General features: G+C 38.8%; 3 protein-coding genes across 3 annotated transcripts; 1 reads left to right on the forward strand and 2 right to left on the reverse strand.

Moving 5' to 3' along the window:
• Positions 1–6: 6 nt before the first annotated feature.
• Positions 7–1,862, forward strand: LOC122064907 (RING-H2 finger protein ATL13). The gene has a single exon (XM_042628694.1). The coding sequence runs from the start codon at positions 164–166 to the stop codon at positions 1,646–1,648; it is 1,485 nt and encodes a 494-aa protein (XP_042484628.1). The 5' UTR covers positions 7–163; the 3' UTR covers positions 1,649–1,862.
• An 8,124-nt stretch (positions 1,863–9,986) lies between these two features.
• On the reverse strand, positions 9,987–13,110 carry LOC122064911 (trifunctional UDP-glucose 4,6-dehydratase/UDP-4-keto-6-deoxy-D-glucose 3,5-epimerase/UDP-4-keto-L-rhamnose-reductase RHM1-like). Its single transcript, XM_042628697.1, has 3 exons — positions 12,887–13,110; positions 10,896–12,475; positions 9,987–10,626 (listed from the first exon to the last, which is right to left on the reverse strand). Exons 2-3 carry the CDS (start codon positions 12,441–12,443, stop codon positions 10,183–10,185), a joined length of 1,992 nt encoding a protein of 663 aa, XP_042484631.1. The 5' UTR covers positions 12,444–12,475; positions 12,887–13,110; the 3' UTR covers positions 9,987–10,182.
• Positions 13,111–14,479: 1,369 nt separating this feature from the next.
• Positions 14,480–16,176, reverse strand: LOC122064916 (EG45-like domain containing protein). Its single transcript, XM_042628703.1, has 3 exons — positions 15,972–16,176; positions 14,793–15,063; positions 14,480–14,635 (listed from the first exon to the last, which is right to left on the reverse strand). Exons 1-3 carry the CDS (start codon positions 16,078–16,080, stop codon positions 14,629–14,631), a joined length of 387 nt encoding a protein of 128 aa, XP_042484637.1. The 5' UTR covers positions 16,081–16,176; the 3' UTR covers positions 14,480–14,628.
• Between the last annotated feature and the right edge of the window lie 4,395 nt (positions 16,177–20,571).

Consider the following 20,571-nt stretch of genomic DNA (forward strand, 5'->3'; position numbering starts at 1 on the left):
AAAAAAAAAAAAAACCATGAACCCCCTTCGAAAGGGCCTGCAAAACTTGTTGGTTTTCTTCGTCTAGGCTATAATTTCTTCACAACCAGATGAGTTTCTTGAGAATTGAAAAGGTTCTAAGGCAGAAATCTTGGTAATTTGTTCTGATTTTTCCTTAGGAGATATGGATTGGTTCTTTCGAGACAGGGTTAAGGAGTTAATTTCTCCCTCTCAGCCATTCTTTCTTCCTTTGCGACCACCCCCACCTCCTACTGTTCAATCTGGTGGTTTTGATCAGGATAACAAGATTAGCCCAAGTATTTTACTTATCATTATAATTCTTGCTATCATTTTCTTCATCTCTGGTTTATTACATCTCCTTGTCAGATTCCTGCTGAGAACTCCTAGCAGAGATCCAGTAGAATCAGAACATGCTACTGCTTTACAAGGGCAGTTACAGCAGCTTTTCCATCTTCATGATGCTGGGGTTGATCAATCCTTCATAGATACCCTCCCTGTGTTTGTTTATAAGGCCATTATAGGAGTTAAGAACCCATTTGATTGTGCGGTTTGTCTCTGCGAGTTTGAAGCAGAGGATCAACTTAGATTGCTTCCCAAATGTAGCCATGCCTTCCATATGGAATGCATAGATACATGGCTCCTCTCTCACTCAACTTGCCCTCTTTGTAGAGGGAGCTTGCTTCCTGATCTCTCCTCAACCAATATCTGTACTTCACCCATTGTATTTGTTCTTGAATCTGGGAGTGAGAGCTCCAGAGAGATCGTTGCAGACAGAGAAACTGCTGCTCAGGGCTCCAATATTGCAGGTTCAGTTACAGGTGTCCTTCTGGATTCTCATGGTGAGGATGATAGTGACGTTTCTCAGAAATCTTGTGAAATTCCAGTGAAAGAGGATCCAAATCCGGCACCACCAGAGGTTTCGGAAGAGAGAGTTGTTCCTGTTAAGCTTGGGAAGTTTATCAATGTCGATGGAGCCTCCATTGAGGGATGTAGCAGTAACAGCAATGTAGATGCAAGGAGGTGCTTTTCTATGGGTTCCTTAGAGTATGTAATGGATGAGAGCTCTTCATTGCAGGTACCCATTAGACCTCCAACCAAGAAGAAGAATTCAACTAGGAAGCCCTCTCTGCAATTGATGCCTGGCCACAGGACTGCAATGTCTGAATGTGGTGGTCATTCTTGTAGAGAAGAATTCAAGGGATTTGAGCCTATGAAGGGTAGTAGTAGTCGTTTCCATGGAGAAAGCAGTATTAGAATTGGAACTGAAACTGCAGTTGAAAGGAATAAAAAAGAGAGCTTTTCTGTTTCAAAGATCTGGCTTCGATCGAAGAAGGAAAAACCAGCGACGATGACAGCCGCAGATTCATCGAGGAGGGCTTTCTCCTTCCGATTCCCATTGAATCGAGTTTCGTCGGAAGATTTGAAGGCAAAGCAGAACAACAGTAGCAGTAGAAGGACTATTTCCGAAATCGATGTTGCCAGATGGGAGAGTGGAGGGAGTGAGTTGGGTTTAGATGAAGAAACTGGTAGCTCTATTAGTTTGGATTCTCAAGCCAAAACGCCATCTTTTGCAAGGAGGACACTGCTTTGGCTTGTGGGAAGACAGAACAAGGTGGTTCATTCATCATCCTCTTCCCAAATTGTCTGAATCTTTTTTAGATTTTTTAATCTTTGGATTTATCAGTCTTGGATTCCTGAGTTTTGAAGGGAATGGTAGGAATCAAACATAGGAACATTAGAGAAATCAGAAAACAGAAAATGAAAGAGAAGATGTTCATAGACTCTGATAAAGTATCTGCCCAACTTGGCTTCTCTATTACAATCTTAATTATCTGTAGTTGATTGATTCTTCTTTCCTCTAACTTTAATCTTTTTTGGGTATTTCATTAAATTTGGGTTTCATTTGTCGTAGACTAGATGTTAATTCCATTAATGGTGCAGTTAAAAGCCAAGAGGGGAAAACAAAATCCCAGTGGAGATACTTCTCTACTTCTCTACTTCTCTATGAGGGTTTTTAATTCTCTCTTCAATCGTCATGGGTTCTTTATGTTAGTCCTTAAATGTTTGATGACTAAGATGTTGGGATTCAAAAATGGGTTTCAAAATTCAAATCTTTTGTCTGTTGGGCAGAACAGCTGAAGCCTTGGGGCCTTGGGGGGGTGTTATTATCTCTTTATTTCTACTTCCAAGTTCTTGAAACTGAGAGCTTGCAGAAGTCACCAAGCAAAGGTCTCTGCGGTTACAGGCTGTGTGGAGTAAATGCCCATGGATTTTCTCAACAGGGATGGTGTGTGAGCCTGTATGGAGAGACTATACATTAATGACTGGTTTTATTTGAATCACGAGTTTGGTTTATTGGGCGGTGAGAGTCGCTGTTACTTGAGTGCGACTGTGCCACCCCCAGCCCCCCTGATGTGGTTGTCCACTTGTCCTCACATGTAACCCATCCCATGGTTTTAGTGCATGGTATCAGATTGGGTATCGGTAACTTTCAAAACTGATATACGACAGTATAATATTAATACAATATCGCTATTGATACCAGACAAATTTACCCTTGATTTTACTTAGAAAACGAGATTTTTGATTGTTTTACCCTTTGTTCATACTGTTAATATGAACGACCCAATATTGATACCTCAAACCATGATTACACCCCATTGCCCTTTCTTCCATTGTTTTTATAGAGGAAACTCCTGATATTGCTGTAAGAACAGGTAATCATGGGGGTGTTAAAAGCTGCTTTTAATAGATATTTCAGAGGTCAATTGTATTGCCACAATAGCCTTTGTAATGCTTGATCATACATGGAATCTATATCTAGGAAACAAGCTGAACTACCCGTAAGTTCTCTACTCACATGTTAAATTTTTAATTCTATCCGAGTTTGGCATTTGACGAAACATACCTTTGAAAATCTGAAGTTGTGGGAGAGCTCAAAGTAGTGTGTTGAAGTACTATAGATGTGCACCGACATTCATCATACGTATGCTAATACAATGAGAGGATGTATTTTTTGGTATGAAATTTGACACTGATAATCTAAACCATGACCTTTATGTCAAACGTTTCAGAATAACCACATCATCTATCCATGTAGCAGGTAACTGACGCGAGGAACCTTCTCCTTGCATATCTTTTAATCAAAAGTATTTATGGTTCACATGTCTCTAATTAAGGATTTACAAAATTGATTAGACAAAAAAATATATATTTCTTTTGTGGTGAAATGAGAATATATTAGAGATATGCAAATATGGATTGGTCCTTCAGTATATAAACTACAAACCTGTATCTCATAAAATATAGAATGAAATTCCCTAGAAAATAGATTGAGGACAATGGAAATATTAGTTATTAAGGTAGTCACAAGTGAGATTTATTAATAATATTGTAGTTGATTATAGTGGCCTTAAATTTAGGATAATAGGACTGCATTGTCAACTACCTAGAAGACCTCTTGCTCTCATTTGACCGCTTCTTTATTCGTAATTTCGTAGATGAAATTTTTTAAAACTGTGCTTTTGAGAGGTTAAAAAGAAAAAGTAAATCCAAATTTTATGGACTACTTAGATTTTAATAGGGAGGGAGATCGCAGCTAGGCTGCTGCTTAGTTCCTACAACAGTACAATGAGAGCAAGTCAACATGAGTGAGATTTTTCATCTCTCTAGATGGAACGATCATTTCACCCTTCCTGTGTCTAGATGTAAGTATCACACAGCCGGACAGCATTCTTTTTTTCTTTTCAATAATAAATTGAAGGTATAAACTAAGCCTTATTCAACTTATCCATACATGTAAGTAATGCAAATAATAAGGTTCATTGGTATCAAACTATTGACTTAGGATTGAATTGCATCCTCGACCTTCCTCGTCTGTCTTTTAAAGAGAGCCCTTTGCAGAAAAGCTTTATAAATGGTTCATATATATGAATTCTCACCTATGGTGATCCCTCTCCTCAAACAAAGCCAGAGGAATACTTAATTTGTTAACTCGCAACTTATCACTGATCATAATCCACAATTACTTGGAAAAGACAGCCAATGTATGTGAAAGAGACATTGTATGGAGAGTGCTTGAAAGTTCCCAACTTTAAACCTAAAACAAAGGTTTCTATCATGGACCACAAAAAAGGAAAATACATTAAGTTAATACTACCCTCTTTTTCATGCATTAAAGATATGTCTCGACGACCTCCCATTGATCTATACACTGATGCAAAGGTTGCACAAACGAACAAGGTTCTCTCGCCACTAAAACCTTATATATATATATATATATATATCTCATAGGACAAATCAGTGAAGGTTTTTATTTCCACTTATAAAACAACTTTGATAAAGCATCTCCTGGTAGGGTCTATCTCCTTTCTTGTAACCCCTTAATGCATTTGCAACCGCTCCACCCGCTAACCCCCGTGGCCTTCAAGTAGTTCACTCCTACCCTCTTGTAGCCAGTCTACCATCCCTATCCTTTCCCGACCCCCACACTTCCTGCATCCTATGAAAACCCTCCCCCTTCCCCATGAAACACATAACCTTCTCATCAGCTGCAAAGCCCCAAAAGCTCCCCCTCACTTACTCGCAAAACCATCTTTGTTCTCCCTTTCCTACAACATTTTGCTTTAACCCCTCCAGATAGTGAGTGCACCCAGTTGTTGTTATGTGCCTAGGTTTTTATCTATTTTTTATCCAATTATTTCCTTAAGTGGGAGACGTGCAAGTGTTGCTTATGTTTGTGGGACTCTTTGCAATGGTTAGTAGACCAAGACCTAGGAAGTATTTATTAAGTCCTTAAAAGAGTTGGGTGTGCAAAGCCACTATGTAGAAGTTAAGTTTCACACGAGGAACTAGTATTAGGAATTATTTAATAAAAGGAGGTAGAAGTCTATAAATTAGCTATTGGATAATGTAATCGGGATTAGCATATTTGAAATAAAAGCATTGGCTTAGAAGGTTGTTTACCGTCGAAGTAAACAATTGTTTGTCTAATTTAACTGTTGGTGTATGATGTTTTGTATTTCGTCGCAGTTTAATCCAGAGAGTACTGGTGCAGCACCCAGACAGTCAGGACGGCGGTCCCGCTAGCCGGTTAGCGGGCCGTGGGGGTTGCAAGGGGGGCAGGAGGCCCCCCTGCATAGCAGGGGATGTACCCCGCTCGAATTTTTTATTTGAGGGCAATTGTAGTTTAATCCGGATTAGGGTTTTTTCGCTATATATTTGTAGCGATGGTTTCTTTCTCTGTAATGCAAGCAATACTGAGAGGTGTGAGGACGAGCGCTGTAACCCTATTCTCCATTGATAGTGAAGCAGGATCTCATCTTACCGGGGACGTAGGCAACCTTGTCGAACCTCGTAAAATCCGTGTGCATTGTTTGTTTTTGTTTTTTCATTATCTTCTGCATCGTTTTAGGGTTGCGTTTCTACATTAACTTCATTGTTTCAAACATTATTTTCTAAAATTGGAAAGATAAACACGAACAAGGGAAGTAGAGAGCTAAGGTACCTATCCTAGGAAAGTATCCTTAATGATTTGTAGAGACCATAACAACTTGGTAACAGAGCCAGGCATGGCTGACCGGCGATTTGTGTCACTCGAGTCTGAAATTGGTAGTTTGAAGTGAGATATGAGAAGTTTGAAGGAGGAACAAAAGCGCAAATTCAAGGAGATGATAGATTCAATGCAGAATTTATTTGCAGCCATCAACACTCGTCTCAATCATATTGTTGGCAGCCATGATCACGCTAAGTCTTCTAACAACTAAGAATGGCATAATGGAGGAGGATCCAAAGGTCACCAATATAACACAAATACCAGTAGGAGTCCTAGGACATATTTGTCGAAAATGACAAAGATTTCCCAAAATTCTATCAATGGTTTTGAAGACCATACTAACTGGGTTTACATGGTAGAATTGTTGGAGTTTAATTTAAGTTTTAAAACAACTAGTCTTTTTCTTTGTTCAAGTTCTTTGATACTAGTAAAAGCATGTGAGTTAAAGTTGACTATACATGCACTTACTTATCAATATTTGTATAATAGTTAAGGGACACACCCATACATGTATATCATGCAAGGGACACACCTATACATATGGATACATACAAGGGACATACCTATATACATACACTGACACCTATAAAGAATAGGTGCACCATGTGTATGAAGAGACAGATACTTGTAGAGAATAGGTGCATCCTTCGTATGGGTGCATCCTTCGTATGAAGGGATACATACCTGTACATACAAGAATCTGTAGACATACAGGTACACCTATTCACGTATAGGTACGTTTGAGCCTATAACCCACTGCCTACATTCCAGAAAAATATAACAAATCCAGAGAGTCATGTCTGTGTTTGTCTTGTACACTCATAATAAATACATCTAGTATTGTATTCCATTTTGTTTCTTCTTCTCTTCTCCCTCTCTTTGAGTTTCTTAATATAGCTTACGGACTCCCTACATTAATCACACTTAGGAGTGCAACCTTTGTGATTAGGGAGTATTTTATCTTGGAGGTAAGAGCAGAGGTCGACCTTTTATGCACAAACTAGGGCTCTTTAACACCTTAAGGAAAATATCTTATACGACTTCACTCTATTGTACTTGCATACGGAACTTTTTGTTGCTTCAACTTCTATACCTGATACGAGGACTACATTTCAAATGTTAGTGCATCATCTATGTATATTTCAGATAAGTCTAGCACTACCCCTTTAATTATTCTTTTACAACAAGAATAGCTTTTTGAATCTTGCCAAACACCAAAAGTAGAGCATATACCACTTACTTCTTTCAACTTGGAGAGTAACATTTAACTATAGTTCCCGTTGATGAAAGATGAACAAGAAACTGTTTCATGGATTGCTTTTAATTAAGTTGCAGCAAATGGGGTTGGTGAGAGTATAAAACCCAATTTAAGTGATTGTTGATTCGTGCAGGGAAATTGACACAAGAACAAAAGGTTGAGTGTTTTATCAATGGCTTAAAGGATAGAAGGATAATTTTACATGGAGAGCTATTATTTAGGAATTAGTTAATGAAGGGAGGTAGGAGACTATAAATCAAATGTTGAATAACGTAATCGGGATTGGCATATTTGAAATATAAATTTTGGCTTAGGAGGTCGTTTACCTTTGAAGTAAATAATTATTTTTCTAATATAGGTTTATTATTTCAACCTCTTCTCCAAAATAAGGAAGAGAAACAAGAACAAGGGATCAGGATAGTATCCTTAACGATTTGAGCTCATCCTCCTCATTTACATGCTCAGGGAATCAAAACCATAATAGTTGTTCTTCCCTTTTCCGAGCTCTTAAATGAATCTTCTCCTCCCTATAATAGGGTCCCACTTATTCAATCTCCTTACTGCTGTTCTCCACTTCATCGGCACCTAACTATCTCTCAAAAATACACATGTCGGACTAAGTATGGATAGTTAAAAAAAATTCTCACCATACCAAAAACTTGATTACCTAAAATAATGAAGTTGTAATGAAAAGAGAGTAATCAAAGAGAATTGTGAAGAGCTAGACAATGAATAACATAATCAATTTAGAGTGGTTTGAAAACTACCTAGAGACCCCTACCAAGAGAAACCTCTTGGACTTTTCACTAGTTATAATCTAACAAAGATCAATAAACCCATCTGCCTTTTACTAGTTCAACAAAAAACTAAACTTTTAGGCTCACACTCAAACCTAATGGTTTCCCTAAGCTCACCACTATTTTTTTCTGCTAAAGATCAGCGAAGTATATTAATTAAGAAAGAAAGTGACGTACAAATTTGATGTCCAGTCATACACAGACTATTACAATAATAATACAAACATTCTCCCCACCCTCACCTTTAGCATTGCCATCAACAGGGAATAAGTTGAACTCAATCTATTGAATAGAGTTCCATCTTCGGCATATATGGATATCTTGTATAGATGCTGTTTCTAGAGGTGTTGAGCCTAATACAAAAATATTTATGAGAAAAATTGACTTCATTTGCAGATTCTCATCTTCAATCACCGGGCCCACTGGATCAATCTCAATAGCTTTTATATGTGATATACCTAAATAGCACCAACCAACAGAAAAGGAACACATGTACCGACCACGAACTTCTTGTCTCCCCCGATCCCACTTGGTAGGTGGAGCCGACTGGAACGAGCTTCTCTTACCCTCTAGCGTTTGATCGTCACCTCGGCTAAGGACTGGTTGTCTCCACCGACTTATCTAAGGAACACCATCTCCACTAAACATGTGTCATGCCTACGAAACTCATCCCCACCGACTGCGTGTCCTCTAAATTCCCCTCACTTGCCATAGGCTAGTCGCAACCATAACTGTTTATGAACCTAATCATAGTTTATTAACCCAATCGTGATCGGATGGGTATTATCAAATTTGAAAGTAACCACCGTCAGGTTAATCGTTAAGGGATCATCCACCTCAGCGAAGATAGAGACCAGCCCACCAATAGTGTTTGGATCCACATCAAAAGGGAAAGCGACTAGTCCTCCAATGCCATGAGCATCGACAGTATATAAGAAGGGAGATAGCCAAATAAGAGGTAATGACAATTAGAACACTTCGAACTCTACCTCTCTTTTTTCCCCTTTCTAACATCATCATTGACTTGGGCATCGAAGCCTCCTTAGCAGAGCACCCCTTCAGTCTCATTTTAATTATTCTTTGGTTGCAGGCCTATATTGAGCGGGAATCTGCGTTGACAATATGTTTCCTAGCCTTCTCCTTCCCCAACTTGCATCACAGTCAAGATGGATGGTTCTAGTCTTGGTAAGCCTGGTCCCTTGGGTATGGGAGTTGGAGGAGTTTTTTCTGTGATTTTCAAGGCTAGTTTATTTCCTGTTTCACTGAGCACATTGGTATCTCCTATAAGTTTGCTGTAGAGGCCCTTGCTATTCATCAAGCACTTAACATTGTCTTGTCAAGTTTTTTTTTTTTTTTTGGTGAATATTAAATACATTAAAAGGAGGGGAGGGAGAATATAACCCCTCAAGGAAAATTACAAACACAATAAGGATAACAAAATCCCATGAAAGACTACAACCAAGGCCCACATGGGCTCAAAGACTCAATAACATGTCACTAACATGCCCATTACAACTGATAGCCCACATAAGCTAAAAACAAAGCAAGGAAACCCATTATAAGGAAGGGCAACCAAGTAAACTCCAATTAGGGTTTCACAAACCCTAACAACCTATTTCAAGGAAACCAAGTTGCAGATAAACTTGCATCTTTTTGTTATTTGGGATTCTATTCCCCCTCCCCCTCTCCCTCTCCCTCTCCCTCTCTTATCCTTTTTGATTCAGTTGGAGGTGCGACTTCCCACATTGTAAATACTTCTCATAATTTCATTAAAAAGAAAAAAATGGACTTCCACTCAAATAGTTGAAAGATAGCTACTGTTTGACTTAACATTTAGGATCATTTCTCATGCATAGTTATGGAGTGAAAAAACAAAAAAGAAGAAAGGATCAAGAGCATGTTTTTTAAAATCGAATAGGAATCAATGGAAACAGCCAGCCCTGATTCCGATTCTGACTAATTACAACCAAGTCCTATCAATTCCTTAGTAGACTCCAGCCAATTGCAGAACGATTCTAATTGGAATCGATGGAGACCAATCCTGTAGCCAATTCCATGTTTTTAAACCTCATCTTTGATGGTATCCCACACGGCTATGTCAAGCTAAGATTTTTATGTGATTAACCAGCTTAGAAAGTATAAAAATTACTATTGTTTTTCCACAATCATTCATATTAGTTGAAAAAAAAATGTGAAAACTTGAAGAACAGAACTGAAATTTCCAAGTTAGACGTTTTTTTGCAAAGATTAATTAGAAAATAAATAGACAGAAACAACACAGTAGAAGGTTCACCTAATTGGTTGTTGATCACTGTGTATTGAAGGATTGAAGGAAGTGTTTAGTTTCTTTATTTGAATGAGCAGAGATGGATAAAAGTGATGAAGACAAATGAAGAATATCCTTTTACCTTGAATTAGTGAAGAATAAAAGAACAACAAAACTGATGATCTAAATGACAGAAAATTAGGAAAATAAAAACCATAAGATAAATGATAAATATAGAAAGAATAAAGCTATAGATGCAATCACATATATCACCAGAAGATAGCTTTTCTGGTCTCTCTAAATCAACTCAAGTCTTCTTGTTTGGTTCAAAGACATACTTGATGATTGAATCTTTGATCGATAACAATTCGGGGAACTCTTTTTGTAGTTTTGAAGCATCCAACTCATTGTTACTCCTTGGGGCCACTATCACCTTGGCTTGTTCTTCCAAATCAAAGTTCTCCCACTCGAATTTGGGATCTATGTAATCCCTATACATCTCCAATATCTCATTGTGACTTACAACACCTGGATTTGTGAAGTTCCAAATCCCTCTGCAATTCTTCTTTGCCATTTCAATTGAGATGGGTAGGAGCTCATCTAGCACTGTCATACTATTGGGTATGTTAACCACTTTGTTGTAGCGACTGATCTTGGTGATGAAGTTCCTCGGATTACTAAGATCAGAGGATATTGGCATGCGAACCCTGAGGGTGCAGACATTCTCATATTCTTTCAGGAGCTCTTCCACCTGCACAATCACCATATCATGTAACTCTCATCATTCATAAATTTATTTGCACATGGATTAAATGAATGGTGTTCACATAAATTCATAACATTAAAAAATATTCGATCAAATGAAGTGATCAAGACATGATAACTCATAAATTGGTTGATCACAAGTGTTCTAGTGGGCATCAACAGTTATTTTGAGAATTGAGATTAAAATGTAGTCTAAGCTGAACTCAAAATTAGATGATAAAGCAGAGGAATTTCATTAAAAACAATTACTCTTACCATGGCCTTGGTCTTGGAATAGAATGAACCAATGAAATTCGGCTTGTCCTCTTCAATGAATCCGATACCTGAGCCTTCCGGATGCTCATTGTCATACCCAAATATGCAACCTGTAGCAAAGTTCATCATTAGAAGTCCTTGTTCCTTACAAGCATCAGCTAATGTAAGTGTTCCGACCACGTTGGTCTTGATTGTCTCTACTTTGTGTGATTCACACCAATCTACATTTGGCCTGCCTGTGATGCCTGCTGCATTAAAAACATGAGTAGGCCTCACTCTCCTTAGATCCTCCTTGATTGATGTTCTATCTTCCAACCTCCCCCTACCATACTCAAATTCTATACCTCTATCCTTACAGAGCCCTCCTAGTAAACCCCCTATCCAACCAGTCCTCCCATATAACAAGAATTTCAAACCTGATGATCCATGCCCTCCTTCAGTTGTACTGGTACCATCCTTCACTGTTTTATAACCATATTGGACAAAGAAAGCATCCTCATCTGAAAGCCCCGTCACTAAGGTCCTTGGATGTGGGAGAAGAGCACCACTCACATCACCCCACCAGTCAGGGTGTTGTGTGTACCAATCCATTGTCAGCTTTAGTCCTTCCTCCCAAGGGGTCCTTTCCTCCCATCCTAGCTTCTTGAGCTTTTGATCATCCAAGAAGTATCGCTTGTCATTGAAAGGCCGATCTTGGACGAACTTTATAACTTCTTTAGCATTCAATCCAATAAGATTGCAGACATCCTCAGCCACATCAAGCACTCGCCTCTCCTTTTGGGTGCCAATATTATAAACATGCCCAATGACACCTTTGTGAAGAACCACTTCAAATGCCTCTGCAACATCCTCACAGTACAAGTAGCTCCTCACATTGGAACCATCACCATGAATAGGCAACGGTTGACCCTTCATTGCAAGGAGAATGAATTTGGGGATAAGCTTCTCGGGGAATTGGTTTGGGCCATAGACATTGTTCCCTCTTGTAGTAATAGTGGGAAGACCATAAGATCTGCGATAGGCCATGACCAGCATCTCTGCTCCAGCCTTGGTAGCTGAATAAGGATTAGTTGGGAGGAGTTGGGAGGCCTCAGGGTTGCCAATATCACTCTCAATGTCAGTTTCACCATAAACCTCATCAGTACTTACATGGATAAACCTCTTGATCAGGCCGGTAACCTTGCAAGCCTCAAGGAGGACATGGGTGCAATAAATGTTATTATTGGTGAATTCAAATGAGTTACCAAAGGAATTGTCCACATGGGTCTGGGCAGCAAAGTGCATTATAGTGTCAATATCTTCAGCAATCAAGAGGTGATTAACAAGGTCAGCACTGGCGATATCACCCTTGACAAACTTGAAGTTGGGCGAGGAGCGTGAAGGGAGGAGGTTCTTGAGGCTGGAACAATAATCAAGCTTGTCAAGGGCCACAATTTTGTAGTCAGGGTACTTCTTGATGAGACGATTTGTTACATGTGAGGCAATGAACCCTGCTGCACCTGTTATCAGAATGTTCTTTGGAGTGTATTTATCTGGTGGAGATGTCATCCTTCCTCTCCTACTTCTCAGTTTCTCCTTTTCTTAATATATTTATTTGGAAGAATAGAAGATGAAGAACAGAGTTAGATCTTACAAATGCTTGAAATCTGCATGGATTCATTGAAAGTCCCCTAAAATTGACAGGTAGGATTCACTATGCCATCCATGTAACTAATTAAAACTGTAATATGAACAATATATCTAACACTTGAGGGTTCCCTATTCTGTTCTTATCATTGCAGGGTTGGCTTTCAAATTTTTGGGACCCACTAGAAAAATAGATCCAATCAGATGGTTAAATATCATCAATCAATCTGATCTACTAATTTGAATGCTCTCTCTTGTTTGTGTGCTTGGGGGAGGGGACGATAGGTAAGAAAGAAAATCAAATAATCCATATAAAGAACATGTATCAGCAATCAGAAACAGGAACAGAAAATAAGAAAGCTTACAGATTGTGAAATCCACTTGCAGGTTGCAGAGACCTTAATTAATTGGATTGATGGAGAGAGTGCAGGAAGTATGGATAGAGTTTGCAGAAGCTTGATTCTCAGAGAAAGCTTCAGTGAAAGGAAATGGGATATGGTCAGAGAAGATTTGGCTGGAAAATGGATTCAATGCTTGAAAGTTGTAAACGGTTATAGTTTTAGAGACAAAGCGGGTCTGTACAAGTACGTGGTATACATCTCCGCAAGAGTAGTACAATAGCCTAGGAGCCTAGGACTCAGTCTATGATGACTCTAAGAAAATTAATTATATGACAAAACTACCCTTATCAATCCTAAATATGACAAATCACCAATTTTTGTTTACACTTTCCATGTCCAATTCGATTAGAAGCTATATCTGATGGTGCTTATAGCCTTATGGTTGGGAGTGCTAACAGGAGATGATCCACTAAGACTTCAGCCATGTCTGTTGGACTGATCATTGAGGATATCCAACATCTTTCCTCATTTTTTGATGTTTGTCTTTCAATTTTATTTGGAAGGCTGCTTAATGGATCCCTTGCTAAGAGGGCCTGTTCATTATGGAGAGAGGTCGATTTAATCCAATTTTGATCTCTGTTTTTATAAGTATTCTTTCTCAGAACACACTAGTGTAATCCGTGATTTGCAATAGATTATCTTTTTAAAAAAAAGAGTAAAAAACTCATTGGTATGTATGGTTCTAATAATTGTTATTCGACTGGTCAATTATTCATGGAAGAGTTGACCGATATTAATTCTTTCCATTTTAGCTTTTTGGACCGAGTTTCCCTAGGTTACAGTGAATTAGAATTGGATTTGAATTTGAATAACCGGGCTTGATCACCCTTGATCTAGCTCAAGTCCAACCCATTTGATACCCTTAGTTTCTCTGAAGATTATAGCTTCTTATCTGTGCTAATATCTATCATCAACGGATTAGATGGGGCCAATTTTTATGGGTAGGCAAAACTTGGAGTCCTTACTTATATGCTAAGTTTTGGCTTAAAAAGAAGTCGATCGCAAGGCCAAATAAGCCATTATAGTCATTGAAAAGTCAAGTACATGGAGACCTGGTGAAACAAATGAACATTTGAAAATAAATAGAAAATTGCCAATTCATTGAATGTATGGTATTGAGTCTGCTTTAAAAGTAGTGAATCTCAAATACCTAATTCATATTTATGAGCGAAAAAAAAAAAAAAAATTTGTGGTTTCAAAAGAATGGTGGCTCACATTGCTATCATGAATTTTTAGGAACCATAGAACATACCACTAATTAGTACCATTTATACATCAAATCTAGATACCAAATTAATTAATTAGGTTATGGAAAAAGGTTGGGGTGCCCAACCTATGTCACTTTCTCTCTCTTCCCTTTGGAAATGATCTTCATGCTATTTACATCTCAAACCCCCCCCCCCCTTCCCCTTTCCTCCAATTGATTGAGTTGCTAGTTCAAAAAAACTATTGTCTTATTCAACCCTCTCCCTTAAGTTATATAGCGTCTATTAACTTTACATTCAAAAGTTAAAGCGGCATATTAGGCCAATTAGAAAATCAATTTATAAGTCTACCTTAAAAAAATAATAGTAATAACTTTATAACCTCCAGGATATTTACTTTATTAGACATTAATTAATAATTATTAGCCCTCATAGTAATACTCTTCTCAAATTCATAGGGAGTAGTCGGCCTCCAGTAGAAGTGCAGAAGAGCTTCAAAGTTCAAACCCTAGAGCACACACAAAAACAGAAAACATTCATCAAAATCCGAAAGTACTAGTTGGACGGTAAGGATTTAAGGATTTAAAACCCAAATACATCAGAATCAATTATTAATGTTTCATTGATTGATTAAAAGTAAAAGTAAAGGTGATGTGCATGCTTACTGATTATATTCAATTTTGATTTTGCCGGCTTGAAGATCAGCGATCATTTGGAAGGCATCTTGAGATAAATTGATGGTTCCGTTGCAATTGGCACAGTAATCGACAATCTCCACAGTGATGGTTCCCCCACGACAAGGATGTGGCCGAGTGTTTGCAGCCCCTGTGCATCTCACAGAGTACCTTCTTCCGCATGCTGCCTTATTATCCCAAATTGCATCGCTTGCTCCCGCGATCATAACCCCATTATCTTGGTTGCCATAGCACGCTGAGGCTATTAAACAAACATAAAATGGTGGGTTAATGTAGTGGTTTTTTTTTTTTTTTTTTTTAAATATATATATATATATATATATATTAACTAGGTACCCTGGCGGACTACGCATAATCAGGAGAAAATTAATAATACAAGGGGACATAACTCGCCTTACTCTTAACCTACATAAGGATGAAGAGAATCCAAAAACCCTCCCAAAACAAGGTAGTGCCCTTTCTAGCAGGGTTTTATTTTATTTTATTTTATTTATTGTGATAAGTTGGATGGAACCAAAATTTGTGGACAGATTTCCAAAAGGCTACCTAACACTTCTTTTTTAGGTAAACACAAGGCTACTTAACGCATTTCAAGTTTTAGCTAATACAGAAATGGCTAAGTCATTAAATATAGCTTGAAAATTATAGTAAAAAAAAAACAAAGTTTTTCTTAAAAATAAATAAATAGATAACTGAAAATGCAATAGATCATTCAATACATAAATTAATGTTTGATTTTGAGTTGTGACATCAACTTTCCAAGTAGAAAACTTGGTGATGAAGTGGAGATTTCTCATGATACTGTCAAACTAATTATAAATATATTTACTGTTTTTTTATGGGAAATTTGAGGAGAAAAGAATCCGGCCCATTTGCATTTATTTATGCCCAAATTCAAGCGGAGACAAAAAAATGGCACTGCCCCGGCGAAATACTTCCACGCTGCCTGCTACTGGCATGCACGTTGATAAAGTGACCACACAAATAGATAAGATTCCCTTACCAAGAATTTGATTATAGGATAAGGAATAACTAATCTAGGGAGGAAAAATATCAAACTACGAGAGGTCACTATGAAAATGAAAACTAAAAGAAGCAACCTTAAGCTGAGAACTGCAAGCAGAAATTCTAAGATTTTAAACAACTTACGAATGTAAGGTCGTGAATAGTAAGTGGCAGTCCCAGAAGCTGCTGATGCAGCTGAGATGAGGGCGATCACCATGGCTATCACCGTTAGAACACGCAGCTGCATACCCATCTCCACAAGAACAAATATCCTCTTTTAACTCGGGATGTCTTGTTTCTTAGAGTAGTGTGGCCAGGTTATGAAGTTCAATGACCTTTTATAAAGACTAAGGAGAAGACGAATCTCTTTCAATTTCTATCTTTCTTTTCTTCATACTTGCACCCTCGTTTAAGTGGATAAAAATCGTTTGTTGACCTCTGTTTTTCCATGTTTTGCTAGGTGCAGAGCGCGACACGTGGACAGTCCATCACCAACGGTCAAGATTAAGAAGGTTGGTTGAGGGTTATTCATCCGGTTTACAAGTGTGGATGACTCGAACCGATTCGTGGTCTCAGTGTGAAATGAACTGCACTGACCATCGGGCACGCGAGTGAAGCAAAAACGCGCCACCAACACTACCACGGGCCACCACTATGGGTTGCACGGCCTCCAAGCTCGACAATGAAGACAGAGTCAAAGGTTGCAAGGAGCGGCGTCGCCTCATGAAGGAAGCGGTTTACGCTCGCCACCATCTCGCCACCTCTCATTCCGACTACCTCCGCTCCCTCCGCCTCACTGGCTCCGCTCTTTCCGATTTCTCCGCCGGAGAACCCCTCTCTGTTTCCGCCCAAACCCCAGCTGTTCTCCTCCGAAATCCTTCCTCAGTCTCTTTCCGTTCAACAAAACCACCACTACCATCACCACCACTGACCCCATCTCCACCTCCTCCTCCGCCTCGCCCTGCCTTTTCTCCTTCTCCCTCCTTCTCCCACCTCGCCGCCTCTCATTCCGACTACCTCCGCTCCCTTTGCCTCACTGGCTCCGCTCTTTCCTACTTCGCCGCCGGAGAACCCCTCTCTGTTTCCGCCCAAACACCAGCTGTTCTCCTCGGAAATCCTTCCTCAGTCTCTTTCCGTTCAACACAACCACCACCACCATCACCACCACTGACCCCATCTCCACCTCCTCCTCCGCCTCCACCTGCCTTTTCTGCTTCTCCAAATCCTTCTCCCACTATCGCAAGCTCAAAGCTTCCACACATCCTCTCTGAATCAAGCCCCTCCTCCACTCCCCGCCAACAACCGGCCACAAAATATGGTTACCCTTTCAACTTCCCGACCCTCTCCACCTATTCTAGCACTCCTTCTCAGACTTCATCCGTTTGGAACTGGGAGAATTTCTATCCTCCCTCACCTCCCGGTTCTGATTTCTACCGCCGAACAAAAGATGAAGAAAACGATCACCCCCACCTCGACGAAGACGAGGACGAAAAGGATGAAGGAACCGAGAGGGAAGAAGTTCATTGCAGCGAATGGGGCGACCATTACAGTACCTCGAGTTCCAATTCCAAATCCGACAACAAAGAGAGCGAGAGAGACCGAGACGAGAGATCAGAGATTGGTTCTAGATCGAATTTTGGATCTTCATTTCACACTGAGACCACGAACCGGTTCGAGTCATTCACACTTGTAAACCGGATGAATAACTCTCAACCAACCTTCTTAATCTTGACCGTTGGTGATGGATTGTCCACGTGTCGCGCTCTACACCTAGCAAAACATGAAAAAACAGAGATTGAGAACAACAGACGATTTTTATCCCGTTTAAGTTAGACTTTATTTTCTTGTAAGTTCTAGCTAATTGAATTGGAATCAGCCAATTCGATTTGAAATCGGTCAATTCTAATTCCATTAATATCGATTCTTAAAACCTATTTTGAATTAGGCACTGATGTTCCCAGGTTGACACTGAGAGGGGGGTGAATCAGTGGTTCCAAAAATTCCTTAATTGCCACCCAACAAAAACTTCCAATTTTCAAGTTCTAGATTGGCCGGGGCAATCCCGTAATTACTAATCATGCAAACAACGACACGTCCACCTCACACCACAATGTGGTTGAGTCTACCAGACAGTGTCCCACCACTTTGCACAACACGCACTTCAAATATATGTAGAAAAATAAATGCGAGACAATAACACCAGATATACGTGGTTCAGCCAGAGTGCCTACTCCACGGAGGAATACCCATATAGGGTTTCGTATTTCCCCAATACTCAACTTTTTAACCGCTACAACGGTCCAGGAACTTATCCCTGCTTCAATCTGAGATGGAACTCAGACAAGGGCAACAACCCCACACCCTAGACAAGCCCCAACTTGCTAGGTTCACAATTTTAAATTAATAAAATAAAATCCCAACCCAATACACCATTGATCTAGAGTTTCTCAACAATAAACACTCTAGAATACAAAAATAGGGATTTCAGATACGGGTTACCTCAGCCTGTGTGAACCCCAATTGATGATTGCTTGCTTGATGTTTAGAGGAAGACTTGAACACGCTCAGACCATCAACATAGCAGAAAGACACTAATCTTCTTTAATTCTTGTCCATAGTGAAATCTCCATTGAATATTTGACAAAGAACCGTACGACGACTAACGAACATAATTCCCTTTTTTTTCTTCTTGCTATTCCTCTCCAAAATTAATTGTCGTCCTGTGTCTCACGGTTCTGCAAGTTTTTATTGCTTTTGAAAGCAACAACTGATCCTCTTTCAAATCAAACTCTGCGCATTCTTGGACTCTCCCCTTTTCTCTTTTAATTTTTATCTCTTCTTAGATGTTGTTCACGTGTAAAAAGAAGCATAGTTCTTCTCCAAAAGTTGCTGCCGTACAAGTTAGATAACAAGTTCTTTATGTATGAGACTTTGACTTCTATTAGAACTTGACTTCCTCTTTCCTTTTTTAACTCTATTAACAATAGCTGAACCAATAGTATGGCAACACATGGCATTGAAAAATCTGTTTTCCTTTTGCTGGGCTGTCACATTCGTAGTTTGAAACCAAGAACTTTGGCTCCACATGGGCAGCAAGCAATTATTGTGCTTACATCACATTTTCTTAAATTAACCCATCAATTCACCTAAATTAACAATTGAGCCACTTTAAAACCTTTACCCACACATCACCTTCTAGTTGCCAACAATGACAATATTCAATCCAATTGCCCAACAGGCACAAATACTCTTTATCCTCTTTATGTTTTACTTTTTTTTTTTTTTTTTTTCCTTTTTTTCTTTGTGATAAGTAAAATAGTAAAAAATTCTCTGAAACCTACTTTTTATAGTTAGATCTACAAAGACTACTGAATCGAAAACTTCAAAAAACTATTGATATTTATTTCAATTTCTAGACTTCCAGCCAAATTTTGGTTAATTCGGACAAATTCAAATCCAAATGGTCGATCTCATGTCTGAATTCTTAAAATTTGGTTCCACTTTAGAACTTCATGGCTTTTTTTTTTTCTATATTTTCAATGAAATTAAAATTTAATTAATTTAAGGATTAGGGGATCGCTACCTTATCGTGTGGTCATTGTATTAGCTTAAAGACCAATCAAAAAAAATTAAACAAGCATCCAATTGAGAGGCAAGCTAGTCTTTTTGTTTAATATTACCATTTTTTTCTTTTTTAGTGCCACTTATTCCTTTTTTTCATTTCCACCAATTTTACTTTCTACATTGAATTAGTCAAACAGCTAGAGTACACCGACCGACACAAGGACTTATGAATTATGGCTGATTAATGTAGAATTTTGTTAGTGTATACCAGCCAAGACAATAGATGGATTGATTTATTAGTGTAGAATTTCTTGTCTACCAAGTCTATATTTTTGGGCATGTGGATTGATGATTTTGCACCGACTATTAAATAGATGGACATGGTTTTCCTTGCTTTAAGAACATAGGATACGAGCACCCCACGTTGTCTAGCTCTCTCCACAGGGCAGAGAGGTTAATTCACTTCATAAGGAGAGAAATGGACGGTAGAAGGTGCTAGTGCGCCCTTCGTGATCGGCAGAAAACATTATCCTTAAATAGATTTAGGATCCATTCAATAAGCCGTTTCTCAAGTTTAATAATAACTTATTTCAACTATATGACTCATTATATATATATTTAGTAGCATGACCCTATGTCAGTATGGGGGCCAACGAGACCACAACTATGGGCATCACAGGGGAGGAGTGTGATGATCATTTCATTGCCCCATGTGAGAGATTTGTCAAGCAGAGTTCATATATATATATGTGTGTGTGTGTGTGTGTGTATGTCTATGTGTATGTGTATGTGTGTGACAGTTTTTTGTCTGTGAGAGACCCATGTGCAAGAGACATGGGGCTGCACAATGACCATTGTGCCTTTCCTTGAGAGTGTGTGCTCCTATGTTTAGGCATAGGGCCTCTTGTGGACAAAAAACATTGCTAGATATGTGTAATTAGAAAATTTGCATGACAATGACATATTTTGATAATGATATAATAATATGTCGCTTTCAACTTATTTTGAAAAACCCTCATACCCCTATTTGAAAGGACTTTTGGGAATAAGACAATGGGTAGTTAAAAGAATGTGTAAAGTTCTAAATACACTTATAGAGGTGTCATTCAGACATTTATATATATATATATATATATATGTGTGTGTGTGTAGAAAAGAATCATCTACGCATGCCTGTCTC

Source organism: Macadamia integrifolia, unplaced genomic scaffold (genome assembly GCF_013358625.1).
Source record: "Macadamia integrifolia cultivar HAES 741 unplaced genomic scaffold, SCU_Mint_v3 scaffold1815, whole genome shotgun sequence".
Lineage (NCBI taxonomy): Eukaryota > Viridiplantae > Streptophyta > Magnoliopsida > Proteales > Proteaceae > Macadamia > Macadamia integrifolia.

What these genes read in the sequence shown, in the direction of transcription:
- LOC122064907 (XM_042628694.1), top strand. Translation starts at nt 164, where the DNA reads ATGGATTGGTTCTTTCGAGACAGGGTTAAGGAGTTAATTTCTCCCTCT.
- LOC122064911 (XM_042628697.1), bottom strand. Translation starts at nt 12,443, where the DNA reads ATGACATCTCCACCAGATAAATACACTCCAAAGAACATTCTGATAACA. An exon ending in ATTCCAAGACCAAGGCCATG is followed by an intron (nt 10,627 to 10,895) that starts GTAAGAGTAATT and finishes GTGATTGTGCAG; the next exon opens with GTGGAAGAGCTCCTGAAAGA.
- LOC122064916 (XM_042628703.1), bottom strand. Translation starts at nt 16,080, where the DNA reads ATGGGTATGCAGCTGCGTGTTCTAACGGTGATAGCCATGGTGATCGCC. An exon ending in CTATTCACGACCTTACATTC is followed by an intron (nt 15,064 to 15,971) that starts GTAAGTTGTTTA and finishes TTTGTTTAATAG; the next exon opens with CCTCAGCGTGCTATGGCAAC.